This window comes from Chionomys nivalis, chromosome 13 (genome assembly GCF_950005125.1).
Source record: "Chionomys nivalis chromosome 13, mChiNiv1.1, whole genome shotgun sequence".
In the NCBI taxonomy this organism is placed as follows: Eukaryota; Metazoa; Chordata; class Mammalia; order Rodentia; family Cricetidae; genus Chionomys; species Chionomys nivalis.
The window spans coordinates 59,226,102-59,245,533 of record NC_080098.1 but is presented as its reverse complement, the minus strand read 5'-3'; the positions used below and the strand labels follow the sequence as shown (position 1 = coordinate 59,245,533).

At 43.7% G+C, this 19,432-nt stretch overlaps 1 protein-coding gene across 1 annotated transcript in view; it reads left to right on the top strand.

Annotated features, from left to right (window-relative positions):
- Positions 1–7,115: 7,115 nt before the first annotated feature.
- The window catches only part of Ranbp9 (RAN binding protein 9), an 85,005-nt gene continuing 72,688 nt past the window's right edge, over positions 7,116–19,432 (top strand). Inside the window, exon 1 of the mRNA XM_057786929.1 lies at positions 7,116–7,773. Coding sequence (XP_057642912.1) covers positions 7,266–7,773 — 508 coding nt within the window. The 5' untranslated portion in view covers positions 7,116–7,265. The remainder of the gene's footprint in view (positions 7,774–19,432) is intronic.

Here is a 19,432-nt window from a genome sequence, read left to right as displayed (position 1 = left end):
TAGAGAATCCCCAAATCGAATAAGGGCAGTACTTGCACTCACATGGAACACCTCTGTTCACACCAACTTTAGAAGCAATTCAGAATGCCCTTGCCATAATTTTACCAAGCGCCTAGGATCCCATGGGTAGAGAGGATGGTGCCCTGCATGGAAGCATGTCCTTGGCTGTTGAGTCAACTACCAGCCATGCAACACCGGGTGCCAGAGAGCCTTTGTGTCAGGCACACCCATCACACTGGCTGAATTTCATGGGGTGGCATAAAATTCAGTGAGACCTGGGTCTCCCATGAATATCAAAGCCCCGTGTGGAACAATTTATCTATCACACATACCACCTATAGCTTGTTTCCATGGGGACAATGATAAAGGGTGTATCTGAGGGACCCTGGGTTACCAGTAATTCCACAGCAAGCGCTACTGGTCTTTAGATAATTGATGTCCATTTCTAAGTTATATACCTGGACCTGAAGCAGAAAAACAACTGAAGGATTTGAAAGAGCCTTATCGTTTTAAAGATACAGATGTTTTAACATCTTTGAAATCTGAAGGCCTCACACATTGCTGAACATATTTCTCCTTATGAATCTTTGAAGCTGCTTACAGGAAACAAACAAACTTGTTAAAGCCTTCCCAAGCATATATAGTCATAATGAAGCAAATTAGTTCTGAAATGGCCTCACTAAATCACTTCAGACCGTGCTACTCCGACCACAAGTCAATTCTGTGCCTTCTCTGAAGGCGTCCTGACTTTCAAAAATCAGTTATCTCCATGCTGTAAACAACACTCAAAAAACCTGAATTAATTCATGTCACTCAAAATAACGGGTTAGGCTGGAGAATACTTTTCTCCTGTGATATTAGTCCGACACACATGGCATTTTGGTTTGCTTTGTGGCCCGAGCTGCCCTTGAACTCATGACCTTCTTGTCTCAGTCTCCCAGTTCTGAGGAGATGGACAGTCACCAGTATACCTGGCTTCCCTGACACTATTGCTTTTATTAGGGCACTTTTCATATACTCTGAAAAGTTGATTGTGTAAGTAACATTCTTTCCCACAAATTACACACTTCTTAATGGCAAGGATGGTAAGTTATTTCAAAAATGGTGTTTTGTGCCCTGTCTGGTGTCTTGTAATCACCATACTCAAGGGGCTAAGGCAGTTCCAGGATATGGACTGCAGAGAGATATTGTTTCTGAAAAACACAAAGCAAAATGAAACCAAACTAATGCATTTTAGCCCTAGGGTCTAGGATTGTAGCTCAGTGGTAGAGCAAACATCACGCCTTGGGTTCATTTTCCAGTGGCCCCCCATCTGTGTGCTCCTCGCTTGTGTATTTCACCCGATTGGCACTGGATGGTTGATGAAAGGCATGCAGGCCACTTTTTGGGCCAACCCACAGTGGGTAGGCAAGTTATAGCCCCATGATATCTGGCACTTCGGAGAGCTATTTATCATGGCCCTAAAGCACCATCATTTTCTCTAGTCCCTACCCTGTCTATTTTTGGCTCCTGTGTCCCCTTTCCTCTGTCATCCTTCCTAAATATGCCTTTGGCTGCCTGCACAAGAGAACAGTCATTTAACTATGGCACCTCCAAGGATGGCAGGTGCCTTTCCCTGGGGCTCAAGACTTTCTGGGTCAGTTTTCCTTGCCTACAATTCTGTGGTGAACTTGACCTTTGACCCAGAAGCACTAGGGAGGAGATGTGTTCTTCCTGTCTGCCCTCTGTGGCACATGCTCCATTTTAAAGCATCCTGTTTGTCAGTTAGCAATAAGTAAGAGGAACATAGACATTAACGTGGAAAAGAGGGTATAAGTTTTGCCAAGTCAGAGAAAAGTCACAGGAGTTTGGAGAGAAAAATAATAATAGGGTAATCAGGAGGTTGAGACTGTATTCGCTTGTCAAATCATTATTAATGCAAATTATTTCCTCCAAAATTGTATTTTTTGTCTAACATCTTCAAGAGCAGATGAATGAAACATGTAGTTTCCTTTAAAATATCTGGTTTTCCACATGGATTTTACTTCATGAACCCTGAATTATAACCATTTAAAAAACTTATATGAGTCAGGCAGTGGTGGCACACGCTTTTAATCCCAACACTCTGGAGGCAGAGGCAGGTGGATGTCTGTGAGTTCGAGGCCAGCCTGGTCTACAAGAGCTAGTTCCAGGACAGGCTCCAAAGCTAGAGAGAAACAATCACAAAAACAACAACAAAAAAATCATGACTATGAAACAGCATGTTTGCATTGTCCCATGTGATTCAGCAGACCCTTTTTGCCTTGAGCCCTGGACCTCTGCAACACTGTCCTTTGGTGTGTGGCAGTCACCAACAGTACCACCTATGTGTTCTGTCTGAGACAGCGCGGCAACTCAGATGGCAGAACCCTCCATCTTTAGACCATGGTCCATCTGCCTCTGGACTAGAAGCACGTGTTTCTAAGGAGCATCAGCTGGCTTTCAGTCTTTGTTTCTCAAGACCTGATGCACTGACTGACATCACTATTGCCTGCCCTGTTGCATTTATTTATTCTTTACCAATAAAAAAATATCGGGAGTCAGATATGGGGTAAGAACCTGAATAATCAGAGACGTGGCAGAAAAGCAACCAGTGACCTCCTATCTCTTCTATTCCTCCATCCAAAAGGACTGAGATCCTCTCTTAGTGCCCCCCCCACTACTTCCTATCTCTCTGTCCTCAGTCCTCCAAAACCTCTATGGTTAATTTTGGTTAGCTAGTAGCTAGCTCCACCCTCTGATTCAAAGCAAACTTTATTGTCAGAATGCGATCAAAATATCACACAACAATCCCCTTTTCTTCTCTTCTTTTCTTCCATACCCAACACAGCATTCTATGTGTGTAACAGTAGCTTAATAAACACAAACTGAAAGCTAACCCCAGTTTGAACCTCTTCTTGCTGTAGTCCCCTCCCTTGGAATAGCTATTGGCATTTGTTTGTTTGTTTTGGTCACAGGCTAGGTGCAGAAATGCCACGAGGCCATCTAGGATAGAAGTGCAGTGTACATTGTGGGTATGAGTGTTGCATATATTGTGGGTAACAAACTGAACTTCCTCACTGATGATTCTAGTCGTGCTAAGTTGACACACAAACACCTAGTACAGGATCTGAAGCAGGGAGGGTGTGGTGGTTTGAATGAGAATGGCCCCCATAGGATCATATGTTTGAGTGCTTAACTGGTCCCTAGTTAGAGGAATGGTTTGAAAAGGATTAGGAGGTGTCCTTGTTGGAGGAGGTGTGTCACTGGGGTCAGGCTCTCTTTCTCTCTCTCTGCCTACAACTTTCAGATCGAATTGTGAGTTCTCAGTTACTTCTCTAGCACAATGCTTGACTGCATGCTTCCTGCCTTGGTGATCATGAACTAACTTTCTAAAGTTGTGAGCAAGCCCCCAGTTTAAATACTTTCTTTTATATGAGTTGCCTTGGTCATGGTGTTTCTTCACAGCAATAGAATAGTAACTAAGACAGAAGAAACTTGCTTCATAGATACTGTTCAATAACAAATTTTTAAGCCACTAAATTTGGGGGTGTTTGTTACCCAGCAACTGATAACTAATACAAACCATAAACTCATATTCTAGATCTTGGCACACATTTTGTGCCAACTTTCAGTACATAGAAGGAAGGATGTTATGGACATACGTGAAGCTGACCAGTGTCTGAAGCTCTTTCCTGATACTGAAGACCCTCTAAAGGGTCCTCTTCCCACCAGGGCAGTATGTTTTTGACTACTCGACCTCAGGCCATAGTCAGAAAGTGAGACATCAGATACTCAATGAGTACTCTCTGGAGGATGGACTGTGAGGACTACAGCCACTGCAGGGCTATCCTGAGCTGATACTATCCCTACTAAGCTAGCATACCTATGACACTTGGATTAAGCTGTCTGTCTGTCTATTGGCAGTTACTGGCATGGGCAGGAGATGTGTGCTTGCCTGCTTTGAAATGTATCGGATGAGTGGTGTGGAGATGAGAATCAGAAATCAGAGAGCAGAGAGTGCTCATATTTGGGGGTGACTTCTGTGTCTGTTCAGGGCCTGGGCCTAATCTTCTTGACCTTTGTCCCTCTGGTTGTCCAGATTTCTGATCAATTCTGAGAGCCATTCAATTTGTTTCCATTAGGTTCTCGGTCTGCTTAGGATAACCAGATCTGGCTCTTGCTGTTTGTTCCTGAGAAACTCAGTAGACGTGAATGAACAGAAATATTGTAGTAATATATGATAAAGATGGAATACTCTAGGCCCAAGAAGAGTGATCAAGTTCGTGGCTAATGGATTTTTACCAGTTGTCTATTACAATTATAATATTTTGTAATAATTTATTTTTAATTACACATTTTAATTGTCTGTCATTGAAACATTTTATGATGTTCTTTCATGTCTTTTGGTAACGATTTGGACAGTGTTATAATTATTGGATAGCCTCTTTTCATTTAGCACATCATAGTCATTTTTCTGTGTCGGTAAAACCACGTTTTAAAAAGGCCATAAAATCTTTGTTTAAGCCTCTGCCTGTGGAAGCAGCCTCCAGGGAGTGTCTGAAATTGGGCCTGAGATCCACCGACTAATATGAAAGGGGTGGGGAGTGGTGCCTTTATCTAAGTGCTTGGCTCTCTTTTAGCAATTCCACAGCCAGAAAGGGAGGCTTTTCAAGAAGAATACTACAGCTACGCGGTATGTGCTCCTGTAACCATAATCCCATTAAGTGGCACCCAGATAATTTCTTCAGCTAGTCTGCTCACATTGGGCATTTTTGTTCTATACGTTTACCTCCCATTAAAATTTCCACACTTGGCCTTTGTTGCTTGGCTTCTATATTTATTATCTGTTTACTTATTTAGGGTGTATGTGTGTGTGCTCCCAAACATATAGAGAGGCCAGACGTCAGCTTCAGGTCCTTTTCCTCAGGAATTGTCCACCTTAGTTTTTGAAATGGGACCCCTTATTGTCCTGGAACTCATGCTTTAGGCTAGATTTGCAGGTCATGAGTCCCAAGGACCCTCTTGTCTCTGCCTCTCCGCTGTGATTACAAGTGTGGACCACCACATCCCACTTTTTTTTTTTAATGTAGGTGTCGGGGCTTGAACTCAGGTCTCCGTGCTTGTACAGCAATCACTCTACCGACTGGGCCATCCTCTTAGCCTGGTTAGTTTTGTGTGTTAGTTTTGGGTCCATAAATATCCACCAAACTGGTATCACCAATGCTCTCTTCCTCTGCTGCTGTGAGAAAGTGGCATTTTATAGCGGCCTCTCACATTTCGCTGATTGAGGCTGCCTGGAGGACACCAGTCCCTCCAAGAAAAAGCTTCCAGCAAGGTTTTAGAGAGTTTTATTCCCTTAGCAATGCCTAGGATATGTAAAAAGTTCTGACAAAAAAGAAAAGATTAGTACCTTTCATGAGTAAATTTTTTTAAATATTTATTTATTTATTTATTATGTATACAATATTCTGTCTGTGTGTACGCCTGCAGGCCAGAAGAGGGCATCAGATCTCATTACAGATGGTTGTGAGCCACCATGTGGTTGCTGGGAATTGAACTCAGGACCTCTGGAAGAGCAGGCAATGCTCTTAACCTCTGAGCCATCTCTCCAGCCCCTCATGAGTAAAATCTTGATGACTCATTTAAGAAAGTTTGATGAGGCTCGGAGCCCATATGTTCTAACTTGGCTACCAACATGTAGAAGAACATGGCTTCCCTTGAACTCATTGCTATTTTATATAAATGAAACTTTCAGTGTGCTTTAAATGCAACGGTCTTATGTAAGTGTGCTGTGACTTGAATTCAAGCCATAGCTTAGAGTTACGTGCTTTTTTTTTTTTTTTTAAATAAAGAACAATGGAATGTCTAGTGTGGGTAACTTAAGATGGAAATTAGGCAGAATGACAGCAAGTTCTGGCCAGGCGCTATGGGAGTCTTCAATTAAATCACCATTGACCCATGCTCTTCAAAAACAAAATAACTAGTTCTCCATTCAGCCGAACACTCCGTGCTTATATGGCCCAATGATTATCATCATCTCGGGAAGCAAACAGGATCTGTATCATGTAGCTGACATGTGTGAAGTCTGATTTTGGCCGCCTAAGGAAAGGGTAAGCTAAACAAAGGGAAGTAGTGAACACAGAATAGTAACGCTATGCGGGGGTCAGAGAGCAACACATGACAAATTGTGCCAAATGAGTTGACCAAGCACTCTACCGAGAATTGCAAAGTAGGAAGTCCCTTAAAAACAAAGCCCCAAACCCAACTCTGCTGACCCCAGTAAATAATGTTAAAACATGGGCATAATCTCTGCTATCTAACAAAGAGGCCTAGGATGAGAATGAATAATCCTAGAAAATGTTTTGACGTCTCCAGGAGCCCTTCCTAAACGCACACGCAGTTCGCGTCCCTGCCCTTTGACGATCCGCTGGTCTTTGCTGGTGTTCCGAACGTGCCTTTCCCTCCATCAAGTTCGCTCGGACTCCTCATAAACTAACCAATTAATTAATTAGTGAGAGAGTCACTATTTGAAGCGAGAGACTTCGCCTTCAAAAATGGTTTCTAGGGGCCCTTTTATTGACCCGCTAGCGTTCAGGCGTTAGGAACCCGGGGCTCAGCTCCCGGCGGCCCAGCGGAGCTCGATTGCTCTCGCCTGGGCGCGACGCAGGCTCCCCGCGGCTGAGGGGGAGAACGGCAACACGACTGGACGTGCAGGCAGCCGAGCGGGGGGCGAGGGTCCCGCGGCCACCGGAGCACCGTGCCCGCGCCCGCCAGCCCTAGGCCACCGAGGAAGGCGTCCGCGCGCGCACCCGGCCCGCCCCTCGCGCTGCGGCCCGCCCCTTCGCCTGGCGCCGCCCGCGCGCAGCGTCTCGCGCCGCTCGCCCGCCCGCCCGCCGGGAAACAGCCGCGAGAGCAGCGGCCGTCGCGGCCGCCCGCACCCTTCGCAGCTTCCCCGCTTCACCGCGTCGCCCCGGGCCGCGCGCCCGTCCGCCAGCTCGTCCACGTCCCTCGCCGTCTCATCCCGTCGCCCCCGGGCCGCGCGCCCGTCAGCTCCGGGTTAACGCTCCTTCGCTCTCGCCTGCCTGCCCGCCCGCGGCCGGTCGCCTCAACCGCCGCGCTCCGCCGGGCCGCGCGGCCCGCCGCCTGCTTCCGGGGCGGGCGGACACTGGGCGCCTGGTGCCGGCGGCAGCAGCCACAGCGCCCCCGGGAAGCAGTAGGAAGAAGCAGGGACGAGTGGAGCCGCCGCAGACTGAGTCGCGGCCGGGATGTCCGGGCAGCCTCCGCCGCCACCGCCGCAACAGCAGCCGCCGCCGCCGCCCGCCGCCGGGGCCCCAGGCTCCGGAGTCGCCCTACCCGCGCCCGCGGCCGCCAGCGCCGGCTCTTCTCCGGCCGGCTCGCCCGGCGGAGGTTTGGGGGCCGCGGCGGCCGCCCTGCTGCTCCATCCGCCGCCGCCGCCACCCCCGGCCACCGCCGCGCCGCCGCCCCCCGCCTCGGCGGCCGCCCCCGCCAACGCGCCGCCCGGCTTGGCTGCGGGCCCCGGCTCGGCCTCAGGCGTCCCGGCCCCGGGCCTGGCGGCGGGCAGCAGCGCCGCGGCCCCTTTCCCGCACGGCGACTCGGCCCTCAACGAGCAGGAGAAGGAACTGCAGCGGCGGCTGAAGCGCCTCTACCCGGCCGTGGACGAGCAGGAGACGCCGTTGCCCCGGTCCTGGAGCCCGAAGGACAAGTTCAGCTATATCGGCCTCTCGCAGAACAACCTGCGGGTGCACTACAAAGGTACGGGGCGCGGGGTCCCGCGGAGAGATCCGACGGTGCGGGGCGAGGCTCTGGGCGAGGGAAGGTGAGAGTGGGTCCCCCAGGTGGGGAGGAGGTGGGATTCCTAGGCCGGGAGCTGGACGCTTGGAGGGGAATCCGGGATGACGGGACACCTCGCACCTTCCGATTTCCCCGAGAATAATCTACGGGCCGGAGTTGGGTTACATTGTTCTCCAGGTGGAGGGTCAAGCGGTCTCTTCTTACGCAGCGGGGGTGAGAGGCACGATTCCTAGGTACGGTTTCTAATTAAGGGAGCGCAGAGATACACAGGAAGGGGGAGGGAGGCGTGATCTGTGGCGGATTTGTCCCAAATTAGGCCAGAGCTTGTCTAGGGGGACAAAAGGACAAGGGGCCCAAGTTGGCCATCATTACACCTTATTGAAAGCAACCGGGAGGGTGAGAGGGAAACCTTAGGATTCGGGGAGCAGAAACCCGCCCCTCCGGGTGGGAAATGCCCTGTGTTTCCGGGTTGATGTTACATGAAGTTTTGTTGAAAACAAGGGTTTTCAAACATGTTATTTAGCATTCTGAAGAAAATTGTCTCCTATTTTGCACCTGCAGTTAGCAACCTAAGCACCTTAGGCTACTGCTCCCTCCCATCCCCACTTTTCCTTGGTTAAAACAAAGCTTCAAGCAAATCGGTTGTATAGGAAATTATAAATGGCAGGAAGGATTTTTTGAATTGTAGCTCAGATTGATGGCATGCGTCAAGTTTACTTGCGTGAAAGGGGTAAAAATAAATGCAGTGGTGTCAGTTTGGAAGCACATTCTGTGTTTCAGGCCCTAAACCTAAAAGCAGGAGCTTTTACATTCCGAGCAGGTTCTTTTTGATTGGCTCTGAAGGAAGGGTCTTCAGATCTTAGTGACAAGCATGTAAAAGGATATAAACAACCTTGCGAGAAGATTCGGGAAGCATTCAGAACTGGGGTTTGATAAGAATCTTAATAAATCTGCTACTATTTAATTGGAGAGGAGTATGGCAGCAGAAATCTGCTGAATGATTTGGCTGTAAAGACTACACAAAGATAGGCCTTGTTGAACATTCCTTTTTATTCTTGCCATAGGTCCAAAAAAGTGCTGCTTACTATTTCGAACGTTATGTTCCTTGATCTAAGTGGCTGAAAATTTCAAAATACTGAAGGTTTTTTTTTTTCCCCTTTTAGTTAGGACATTTTGTTGATTTCTTCCTGGATTATTACTTAATTTTGTTTTCAAATTTGTGTGAACAGTGAGTGCTACGTTACGAAGTGTTTACTTCTGTTTTGGCTGCCAGAATGCTTTTGTTAGATTTGACAAAACTTTATCATTTTAAATTTGTGGTTTATGGTCAATAAAAAGCTTTTAAGAGCAGAGACTGTAGGGGAGATTAGTGAACAAAGAATCATAGGTTTCCTGAGTCCTGGCAGGCACTGGTAATATTAGGTATGTTAAAAGAGAGCCTCAGTTTCTTCTGAGTGATGTGGGAGTTGGGCTACATAGTCCCTAAGGAAATTTCCATGGTAGCTTAAGACTCACGATTATGGCTTTATTTAACATTATAACATGCCTTGATTAGTTGTATTTACTTCTTTTATGTAAAATTAATCATCTGGGCCAGAGACAAGTGTGTGTTTATGTGGTTGGGGTTTGACTATTATGGTACTGTTGTCGTAATTATTTTTTCCTGTTGGCCTTTTTATTACTTTCTGTTGTGTAACACGGAGATTCACTTTCTGGAAACATCTCTGTTTTATAAACATAAACCATTCATTCTGGAAGAGCAGATTCGTTGTTGTCATATTTTCTCCCTGTTTTTATCTCCTCTTTGTTTCTCATTTCCCCATGTTACAAAGACAGTGTCTCTTTTCTAAACCTTCATCTAGTCTTATTATTTTAAAGTCTGTGTGTTTTCTTTTGTTACTATTTTTCCTGTGTGTCTTTTGAGAGGAAACCAAGTATTCTGGGCAACTTTGACTTAGTAGCAAAAAGGAAGTGTTGTAGGTAGTGAATAATAAAACTTAAAAGTCACAAATAAGTATAGATGTTTTATGTAATGTATCCTTGAACTGCCTTGATTTCTTTTAAACACAAAATTGTTATTCTATTGGCATTTTTTCTGTATTACAGAATTTTAAAAGATTAATCATACTTGTTTTCCAAGAATGATGATCTTGATTTCTTTTTCTCTGAACAAATGTTTTCTAAGTCGGAATTGCTGATTATGGAAATAGTTTCTTTAGTGACCTAAAGATCCCATGTCAATAATAGCAGATACCTAGATAAAATGAATTGAATTGCAGAAGAGTCCCCGTGTGTGTAGAATAGTGTACGTTAAGTTTTTTCTTTGTGTGGGTAGGTGGGGTGGGGTGCTCGGATGCTCCATGGTGCACATGTGGATCTCACAGGACAAGTTTTAGGAGTAGGTTCTCTATTTCCACCATGTGGGTCCTAGGTTCCTGTCAATCAGACTTGTTCGCAGGAGTCTTTACCCACTGAGCCACCTTGCTGGCTTTATATAAAATTTTTTTGAGGCTTTTTACTTAACAATCACACATTTGTTATCGAGATGGTCCTCTTATTTCAAAAATTGTTGATGTTGACTGATTTTTAAGGTGACAGGTTTAGATGTAATTATAACTTTATTTTTAATAATTATTAAAGAAACATTTAATGAAAATTGGGTTCAGATAGCATGTGCGCTATCACTATCAGGATGCTTTACAGAGACAAGTAGATCTGGAAAGTGGGAGCACCTGAAGGTTAGATTTTTTTCAGTCACAAGTCGGGATTAAAAATTAATTTTCTGGGGCTGAAGAGATGGCTCAGCTGTTAAGAGCACTTGTTGAGCTTGCAGTGGACTTGGATTCAATTCCTAGCACCCACATGGTGGCTCATAACCATCCATAAGTAACTATAGTTCCAAGGAATCTGATGCCCTCTTCTTACCTTTTTGGGCATCAGGAACGCATTCATGCATGCAGGCAAAACATTTTTACATATAAAGTAAAATAAACTTTTAAAAATTTAAAGAAAATTTAAAAGTTTTTGCTGACTCCAAATTTTGTGATCTTTGTTTTATTCTTACTATTTCATTCCATTTGTGTGAGATAATTTCACATTTCTAAAAGACAGTTGTGCTCAAAGACACTTCCCTCTAGGGGAAAAGGTAACTGAAATGCAATCATGCTTCAGAAAAGTTGGGACTCCTTGATACTCCTAATTTAAAATGCTTCATACAGACGCCAGAACTGAAACTTGAATTTGAGGAAGTGATGGAATAGTGAATTGTACCTTTTAATTGAAGCAGCTTTCAAATCTCTAAGTAGATACTGTTTTTATGTGTGTAGGGTGTGGGGGTAGGGAGGTATGTATGCCTGAATGCATGTGCCTTGGTGTTCAGAAGAGGGCATTGGATCCCCTGGAGTTGGAGTGAGTTACTGGTAGTTGTGAGCCACCTGGTGTGGGTGCTAGGAACCAAACTTGGGTCCTAGGAAAGCATGAAGTTCTCTTGAATTGCTGAACCAAGTCCCTGAAGTTATTAATTTTTATATAATTGCTCATAATTTTTGTATTTTTTCTTTATTTATGTGTGTGCATGCAGGCTTGTGTGTGATTGTGTGTTGTGGACATGTACTTGTGAAGGTCTGAGGACAACTTCCAAAGTTTGTTCTCTTTCTATCTTGTGGGAGCTGAGGGATTGAATTTAGATTGTGAACAGCACTCCTGTTCACTGAGCCGTCTTGCTGACCTTGTTTTCCTTAAATCTGAACAAATATTTTAACAAATGTTTGCTTACAAGGACAAGGGCCTATTAAGGATTATAGGGGTGCTGAGAAGATGGTAAAGTGCTTGCTATATAAGCATGAGAACCAGAGTTCGGATCCCCACCACTCCCGAGAAAGCAGGGCGCGTCATTGTGTGCCTGAAACTCCTGAGGTGTATGTAGGGGGGAATATGGACACAGGTGTATCTTGGGGACTTATTAATCAGAGAACAGTCAGTTCCAGGATCAGTGAGAGATCATAAGAGTAAAAGTGATTAAGGAAGATAACTGTCATTCTCACAGGGCGATTTAAGAGATCTTTAAATCAAGGAATTTTACTGGGCATGGTGGTAAACTCTTGTAATCTCATAATATGTGAGAGATAGAGGTAGGAGTTCTAGGTCAACCCAACCTTCATAGCAAGATATTGTATTAAAACAAAAAATCAAAGAATTAAAAGCTAACTGAGTTTTCCCTGGGAATCTTTGCTAAGGTTTTGATAAATTGGCTTTGGTTGAATTTAATAATTATACGCAGAAGAAACTAGATAGCAGTAATGATAATTGAGCAGTTGCCATGGGGCAGAAAATTGTGGTTTGTGTGCATACCTTGTTTACTCATTCATTCTTTCATTTAAGCTTTCATTTCATTTCTACATGTTTACTTGGCACTAGTTTCTGGGTTTAAAGATGACTAAAATACTGTCTTGACCTCACAGAAAGGACATAAAGTGGAGTAGTAAGGAAATGTTAGAGGATACTGTGGAAGACAGGAGCATCTAACTTAGACTGACCCTGGGAAGGGGTGCAGTGATTCTCAACCTTCCTAATGCTGTGACCCTTCAATATGTCTTCATGTTGTGTGTGTGTGGGGGGAAGGTCCATCAAGCATAAACTTATTTCATTGCTACTTCGTAACTGTAACTGTGCTACTGTTAAGAATCGTAATGTAAATATCTGATACGCAGGATCTCTGTGAAAGGGTCATTCGAACCTCTGAGGTTGAAAAACCACTGAATTCGAGATTCAGTCATGAGTAGTTTCTTGGAGAAGTTAAGCTCAATGGTAAAACTTAAAAGATGAGAGCAAAGGCTTAGAGACCTTATTCTGTGGGAGCTGCCTGGGTTACACTGTTATTTTGTCAGACCTTACAGCTGATTGAAATATAGATCCAAATGTGTAAGACAAAAAAAATTCAGTTTCTTTAGGAAACTGTTGCTTTAATGTCTTGATCAGTGGAAGGGGCAGAGAAGACCAATATATATATACATATATGTATAAAGTGAGAGTTTAAAGGTAATAGAGATAGGAGGAATAATGGAGAAATCAAGGATAATGGAGAAAACCAAGGCCTAAGTCCTTGCTCTCATTTTTTCTAGCTTTGTTGAGATCTTAAAGTAAACCTTGAGTCAAATAGGTTGGAAGATGTTAGTGCTATCTCACAATATCTTTGGGGTAGGTGAAAATGGGAACATTTTATTTGTTTCTGAAACAGGAGCTTCCTATGTAGACCAGGCTGGCTTGGAACTCACAGAGATCCACCTGCCTCTCATCTTTCTGAATACTGGGATTAAAGGTGTATGCCACCATACTAGGTTCCAGAAGTGGGAACTTTAATCTGAGATCTTAATGGAAACCAGGAGATGCTGAAAAGGGGAAAAAGCCCTAAAGAGGAGCAGACTCAAGGGTCTTTTTAGTGATCTCAGCAGTGGAAATCCACTGTAGTTGAGACCCAACCACAGCTGCAGATTTTGGATCTCCCCCATGGCCGGTTTATCTTTCCTTCCCCATTTGAAGTCCTGGGGCCCTATGGTGTCTGCTGAGCTAATTCTTAGTTTATTGGATAGAGCTTTTCACGGGCTGTTGCTACGTGAGCTGGTAGTCTTCAGATGGGGTGCTGGTTAGTTACCAGATGAGAAAGATTAGTTACCTTTCTCATCACTGTGACAAAATAACTGGCAGAAGTCCCATGGGGTAGGTTTGACTTACTCTGTCTACTCTTGAGAGGGGAGGCAGTCCTCTACAGTGGGGAAGGCCAGGTGTGGAGAGGGCTATTTGCTTACATCACTGTGGATCAGGAAGTAGACTGAAGGAGAGCTGGGATGGCCTCTGTTCTGCCCCCAGCCACTCACTTTTTCCAGCTCAGTGGATGCTACCTCTTAAAGGTTCCACAGTTTTCCCAGATTGCTCTAACAGTTGGGAGCCAATTTCAAACATATGTACCTGTGAGGGACAGTGCCACTCAAACCCCTCACAGCTGTGTTGAGTTAGTTTGGATTGGGAGTAATTACAAAATGCAAGCTGAAGTAGCAACAGCATAGTCTGGGTCCTGTCTTCCAGGAAGGGTGCGTAAGTCACCTGAAGCTTGGGAAGAGAGAGGGCTCTCTGTTAGGACTATTTAAGGACTCATCTTGAGGTGGTAGTGGAAACTGAAAGTGTTGGAGTGTATGGAGTGAGAAAGCCATGGCAGAGGCAGAACATGTACTGCATCCATCATTAAAAGGCAGGTGGGGGCCCAGGAAGAAACCATTCATTTCCAGGAACCTGAGTGGAAGGAGAGGTAGTGTCACAGGACTTGAGCAGGGCGAATGAGAAAGGTGGAAAAGGCCCTAGTGTGTGTATAGTGTAGTGTGTATGGAATAGGCCTGGACCATTCATTACTGAATTTGGAATAAGATCATTGTAGCCTTTGAGAGAGCGTTTTGGGTTTCATGATAAGAACAAAACCCAGGTGGCAGGGATTGAAACAATATGTGTGGAAGGGTCCAAGTAGAGAGGATACGGCACATAGAGCACACTTGAGAAAATTGAGGGGAAAAAGATCTGGTTGGTTTTTTTTTTATTATTATTATTATTTTGTTTTTTAAACCCTGTAGCTTTGGAGTCTGTCCTGGAACTTGCTCTTGTAGGTCAGGTTGGTCTCAAACTCACAGAGATCTGCCTGCCTCTTCCTCCTGAGTGCTGTCTGTTTTTAATGACTGGTAATTGGTTACATTTTAGCTGAGGGCTAGATTCTGATATCAGGATAGATGAAAATCCCACATAATCAAGACTTCTTAAAATCTGAACGTACCGTTCGGAACAGTTGTATCATTTCCAAGTCAGTCTTCATTTAGTTTGTGGGTAAAGCCGAAGATGAGACTATGATTTTAATTCAAGGTTTGGTGTCTCAATAATTATAAAAATTTAATAAATAAAATTGATAGCAGCAAGGCCTTTTTTATTACTTTGAAATAAAAAAATTATTCACTACCAGCCTTAATACAATACTGACAATGGTTTTTAACACAGAGGTACAGAACTTTGTGAGAAAAGTGTATACATTTTAGGGATACTGTGCTCTTAAAGGTTGAGGTGAAATTAAAAAGAAAATGGCTGAAGGTATTTAGCTTGCAGACTGATGGGGTCAAGGCTGGGAGGAGCATGCAAAACACAGGTGGTTGACTGGTCTTGGAGAGGAGAAAACCTTCTGTTCCTCCAGTAGTAGTGGCATTCTTAAATTGATGTGGACTTTGGAATAGCAGAAGGACAGCTGACTATTACATCTAATGGCCTCCCATTTTCTTCACAAAATAGGCTCCCTGAACTTACTCTGCTGTGAATGAAGAAGATGTAGATGAGCCTTTTGGAATAATTGGAACAGGTTGACTGGAGGGAGATTTCTGAACATGTCGTTAGTAGCCCTGGGAAAGGCAGGTGGTATTCTGAGTTTGCAGTAGTGTTTGTTTGCCACCTTGTTAGACTTCTCAGCAGAGGCCGACTGCTCGGGTGGTAGCAGGGAAGGTGAACTGTGAGACCCATAAAAGGCCATGGCTGGCCGGGCGATGGTGGCGCACGCCTTTAATCCCAGCACTCGGGAGGCAGAGGCAGGCGGATCTCTGTGAGTTCGAGACCAGCCTGGTCTACAGAGCTAGTTCCAGGACAGGCTCCAAAGTCACAGAGAAACCCTGTCTCGAAAAACCAAAAAAAAAAAAAAAAAAAAAAAGGCCATGGCTGTAGCTTTCCTGGTTGGTGAGGTGGAAGGATAGTCTTAGGAAGAAAATCCAGGGCTTTTGAAGCCTTTGAAGAGATTCCCATATAAGCTTGTCCTGGAAGAAGAGGGAGGAAAGGAAAGAAAAACCCCAAGAAAAGATTCAGAGAATTAGATAAAGTTTAGAAGTGAAGTCTTTAGAAAGTGTTGTATAAGAACACAATAGGCTTTTCTGCTTCAGTGCCACAAATGCATTGCTGAGAAAACCCTATTTTCTACTCAACTGTGCTTAAAAATAACAGGATCCCGGGAGTTTGGGGCTGGCATAGTCACTTAAGAGTGTGAGCTTTGGTAAGAGCCAGCAGAGTGCAGAGCTGCGGCTGTCACACTCAGTGATCTACAATCCTGATTCAGTCCCCACAACATCTGTGCCACTGTATCATGGGACTGATTCTGCAGGCTTAGATCCTGGGTCTTGGACTTCATTCTTCAAGGTGTAAGTGCTTGACACCTGGTTAATTGAAATGAAAAGCCTCTTTAAAAAAAAAAAAAAAAAAGCCTGACGGTGTGCCGGTTGTTGGTGAGGATGCCTAATAACAGAAACCCAAGTTATTGTTAGTGGGTGAATACAAAATGATACAGCCACTTTGGAAATGGTTTGGCAGTTTCTGACAGAACCAAATAAATTTTTACCATATCTACTCATCTGAAACTTTAAACTTGCATGTGAACTAATTCCCTCCCTCCAAATTGAGCATGATAGGCAAGACTACACTGAGCTTACCCCTTGCCCTGCCTTTAAATATTTGCAGCAAATTTATTCATGGTCTTTAAAACTGATAGCAACCAAAATATCTTAAAGTAATGGTGACAGGATCAAGACACGTAAGAAGTTTGTCATTGGATGTTATCAGTCACTAATGAAATGAGCTGTCAGTCCATATAGACATGCATGAGTTTGATTTACATATTCCTAAGTGAAAGCAACCTGTTTTAAAGGTCTAAGTAGGCCGGGCAGTGGTGGTGCATGCCTTTAATTCCAGCACTCAGGGAGGCAGAGGCACGTGGATCCCTGTGAGTTTGAGGACAGCCAGAGGTACACAGAGAGACCCTGTCTTGAAGAAAAAACAAAACAAAACAAAACAAAAAAAACCAAAAAACAAAAAACAAGTGAACAGAAAAATAAAAGGTTTAAGTAGAAAGGGCAAAACTGTAGAGATAGTTAAAAAAGACTGATTGTCCAAGGAATGAGGTGAAATAGATAAAGCATGGAGGGTATTTTTAGGACAATGAAAATACATTGTGTGTTACTATATAGTTGTGGATACATGGTCTTAGGCAAACCATAGAACTTTGTAATACCAAAAACTATAGTGAACTCAAGTTAAAAAGTCATTTAGGAGACAGCTAAAATCCCAGTGTAGAATGCAGAATGTGATTAATTTTTTTTTTTAAAGTAGAATCTCAGTTCATGCTGGTGAGTAGTTGTTGATTTGCAAGCCTCCTCCTTCAGAACTCTGTGTAGCTGGGTGACAGGCCAGCACCACTGGGCCCAGTAGTCTAGGTCCTGTCCCCCCTCTCTCATTTTCCTCTCCCTCCCTTCTTCTTTTCACTCACCTCTCTGCTGTTCTTTTTGATAGGGGAATGATTCTCAACCCATGGGTCGTGACCTCTGGGGTCAAACAACCCTTTTGGGGTCACATATCAGATGTCTTGCATATCAGATATTTGCATTATGGTTCTTAATAGTAGCATAATTGCAGTTATGAAGTAACAATGAAAATTAATTTTATGCTTGGGAGTTACCACAGCATGAGAAACTGTTAAAAAGGGTTACAACATTAGAAAGGTGGAGAACCACTGTGATAGGGTCTTACGTAGTAGCCTAGGCTGGCCTTGAGCTCACTTTGTGTAGCTGAAAACAACTTTGAACTCCTGATTTTCTTTATCTTCCAAGTGCTGGCATTATAGATGTTTACCACCACACCCACCTTGATAAAATAATCTTAACTGGGTACCACGCGTTTGAAATAACCTCAGGGAAGAGGGGAAAGTGTTGACCTCTGTAACTTTGCCAACTAATGAAGACTAAGTAAAGGCAAAGTAAACTGTATACTGAACTCAAGCTGATAAAAGTCACATCCTGTGTGACTGTGGTCTAATTTTCTCATGCTAATTGTCATACTGTTATCTTCTCATGCTGCTATACATGTGTGCTGGAAGTGAGATGCATGAGTCTGCAATCACAGAGGGAACCTTAGTGGCCTTACATTGTTGTCCTGATGGTTTTGTGCACTGTACATACTTGTGTAGGAATCTTAGCTCTTTCTACTCAGGGCCTTTGCATATTGCTAAGCTTTTAAAATTTATCAGTGTATTGAAAAAAAAACTGTGCTATAGACCAAGTGGTGTTTTTATTTTGCTAACACCATTCCCATATTTAAGTGCAAGTGAGCCAATTTGTTTTTAAGGAATGTATTTTGTTGTAGTAGAACAGTACTGGTTAGAATTTAATATTTCTGAGGTGGAATAGTTGTAGGTGCCAGGGTCTAGAATGTGGGTCCAGGAGGGAGTACTTTAAGTTGGAGTAGGAAGCCCATGATAATCACAGATAAGTGCTAGTATGTTAGCATCATATAGGAAAGAGGCGTGTTATTGGGAGTGTGTGTAAAAACAAGGTTAGACCAAGTCAGAGAAGTTAGCTGGTGTTTGAGGCAGAAAAGATAGAGCTCATATCTAAAGAGTGAGGAAGAACTGAGCAGCCTAAGACAAACTTTCCCTTACAGTTAGTGCCCAGATAAACTAGCTGTGTGACTAGAACAGGGCTAACAAGGCTGAGCAGTAAAAGAGGTGAGATGTATCCAGATGGCAAAGCTAACAAGCTTTGTAGCAAGTGTGTCTTCTAGGCTAATGGGGGAGGCTTTGCAGGGAGTTTTTCAGTAGTATCTCTTAAGGGACCTACTGTTTCCAGAAAGGTATTAGTTGGCTGACTGCTTGTTGGAGAGTAGATGGGTGTGGCTTTATTCAACTTTCCATTTCAGTTAAATGGAATCATCAGATTGTTGGAATACAATCTAACAAGAGCTAATCTTGCTAACTTTAAAACTTCTAAGTAATATATCAGTTTTCTTCTAGAGTTATAAGTATCTTGTTAACATTGAGGATTTTGAACTTACAAAGATTTAAAATTAGCAGGGTATATTGACATATGCCGTTAATCCCAGCACTTGAGGCAGAGGCAGGCAGATCTCTGAGTTTGTGTCTACTTAGTGAGGTCCAAGACAGATAGCTGGAGCTACATAGTGAGAACCTGTCACACACACCCCCAAAATAACCCAGTTTTAAAGTTTGGGGGATCAGCACAAAGGCTCAGTAGATAAAAGCACTTGCCAAGAAGCCTGAAGACCTGAGTGTGATTGTAACTGGAGGTTTCTCTCCTGCCCACCAGTTCCTGAATAACCACTCTGAGGCTTAATATTAATTACAAACTGTTTGACCTGTTAGCTCAAGCTTATTATTAACTAGCTCTTACGACTTAACTCATTACTATTATTCCATATTTTACCAAGAGGCTCATGACTTGTTACCTCACATCTTGCTTCTCTGGTAGCTACCTGTGTCTCTCTTACTCTGCCTTCTTTTTCCCTTTATCTTTGCTTGGATTTCCTGCCTAGCTATATTCTCCCTTGTCACAGGCTAAAGCAGCTTCTTTATTAATGGTAATAAAACATAATCATAGCATACAGAGGGACATCCCACATAACTTGATCCCTGGAACCTACTCAAAAGTGGAAGGAAAGAACATACTCTGCAAAGTTGTCCTCTGATCCTCCGTAGGTGCCCTGTGACTCTTCTGTATCCATATACGTGACATTCCTGTTCCTAAACATTTTTTAAGAAGATTGAAAG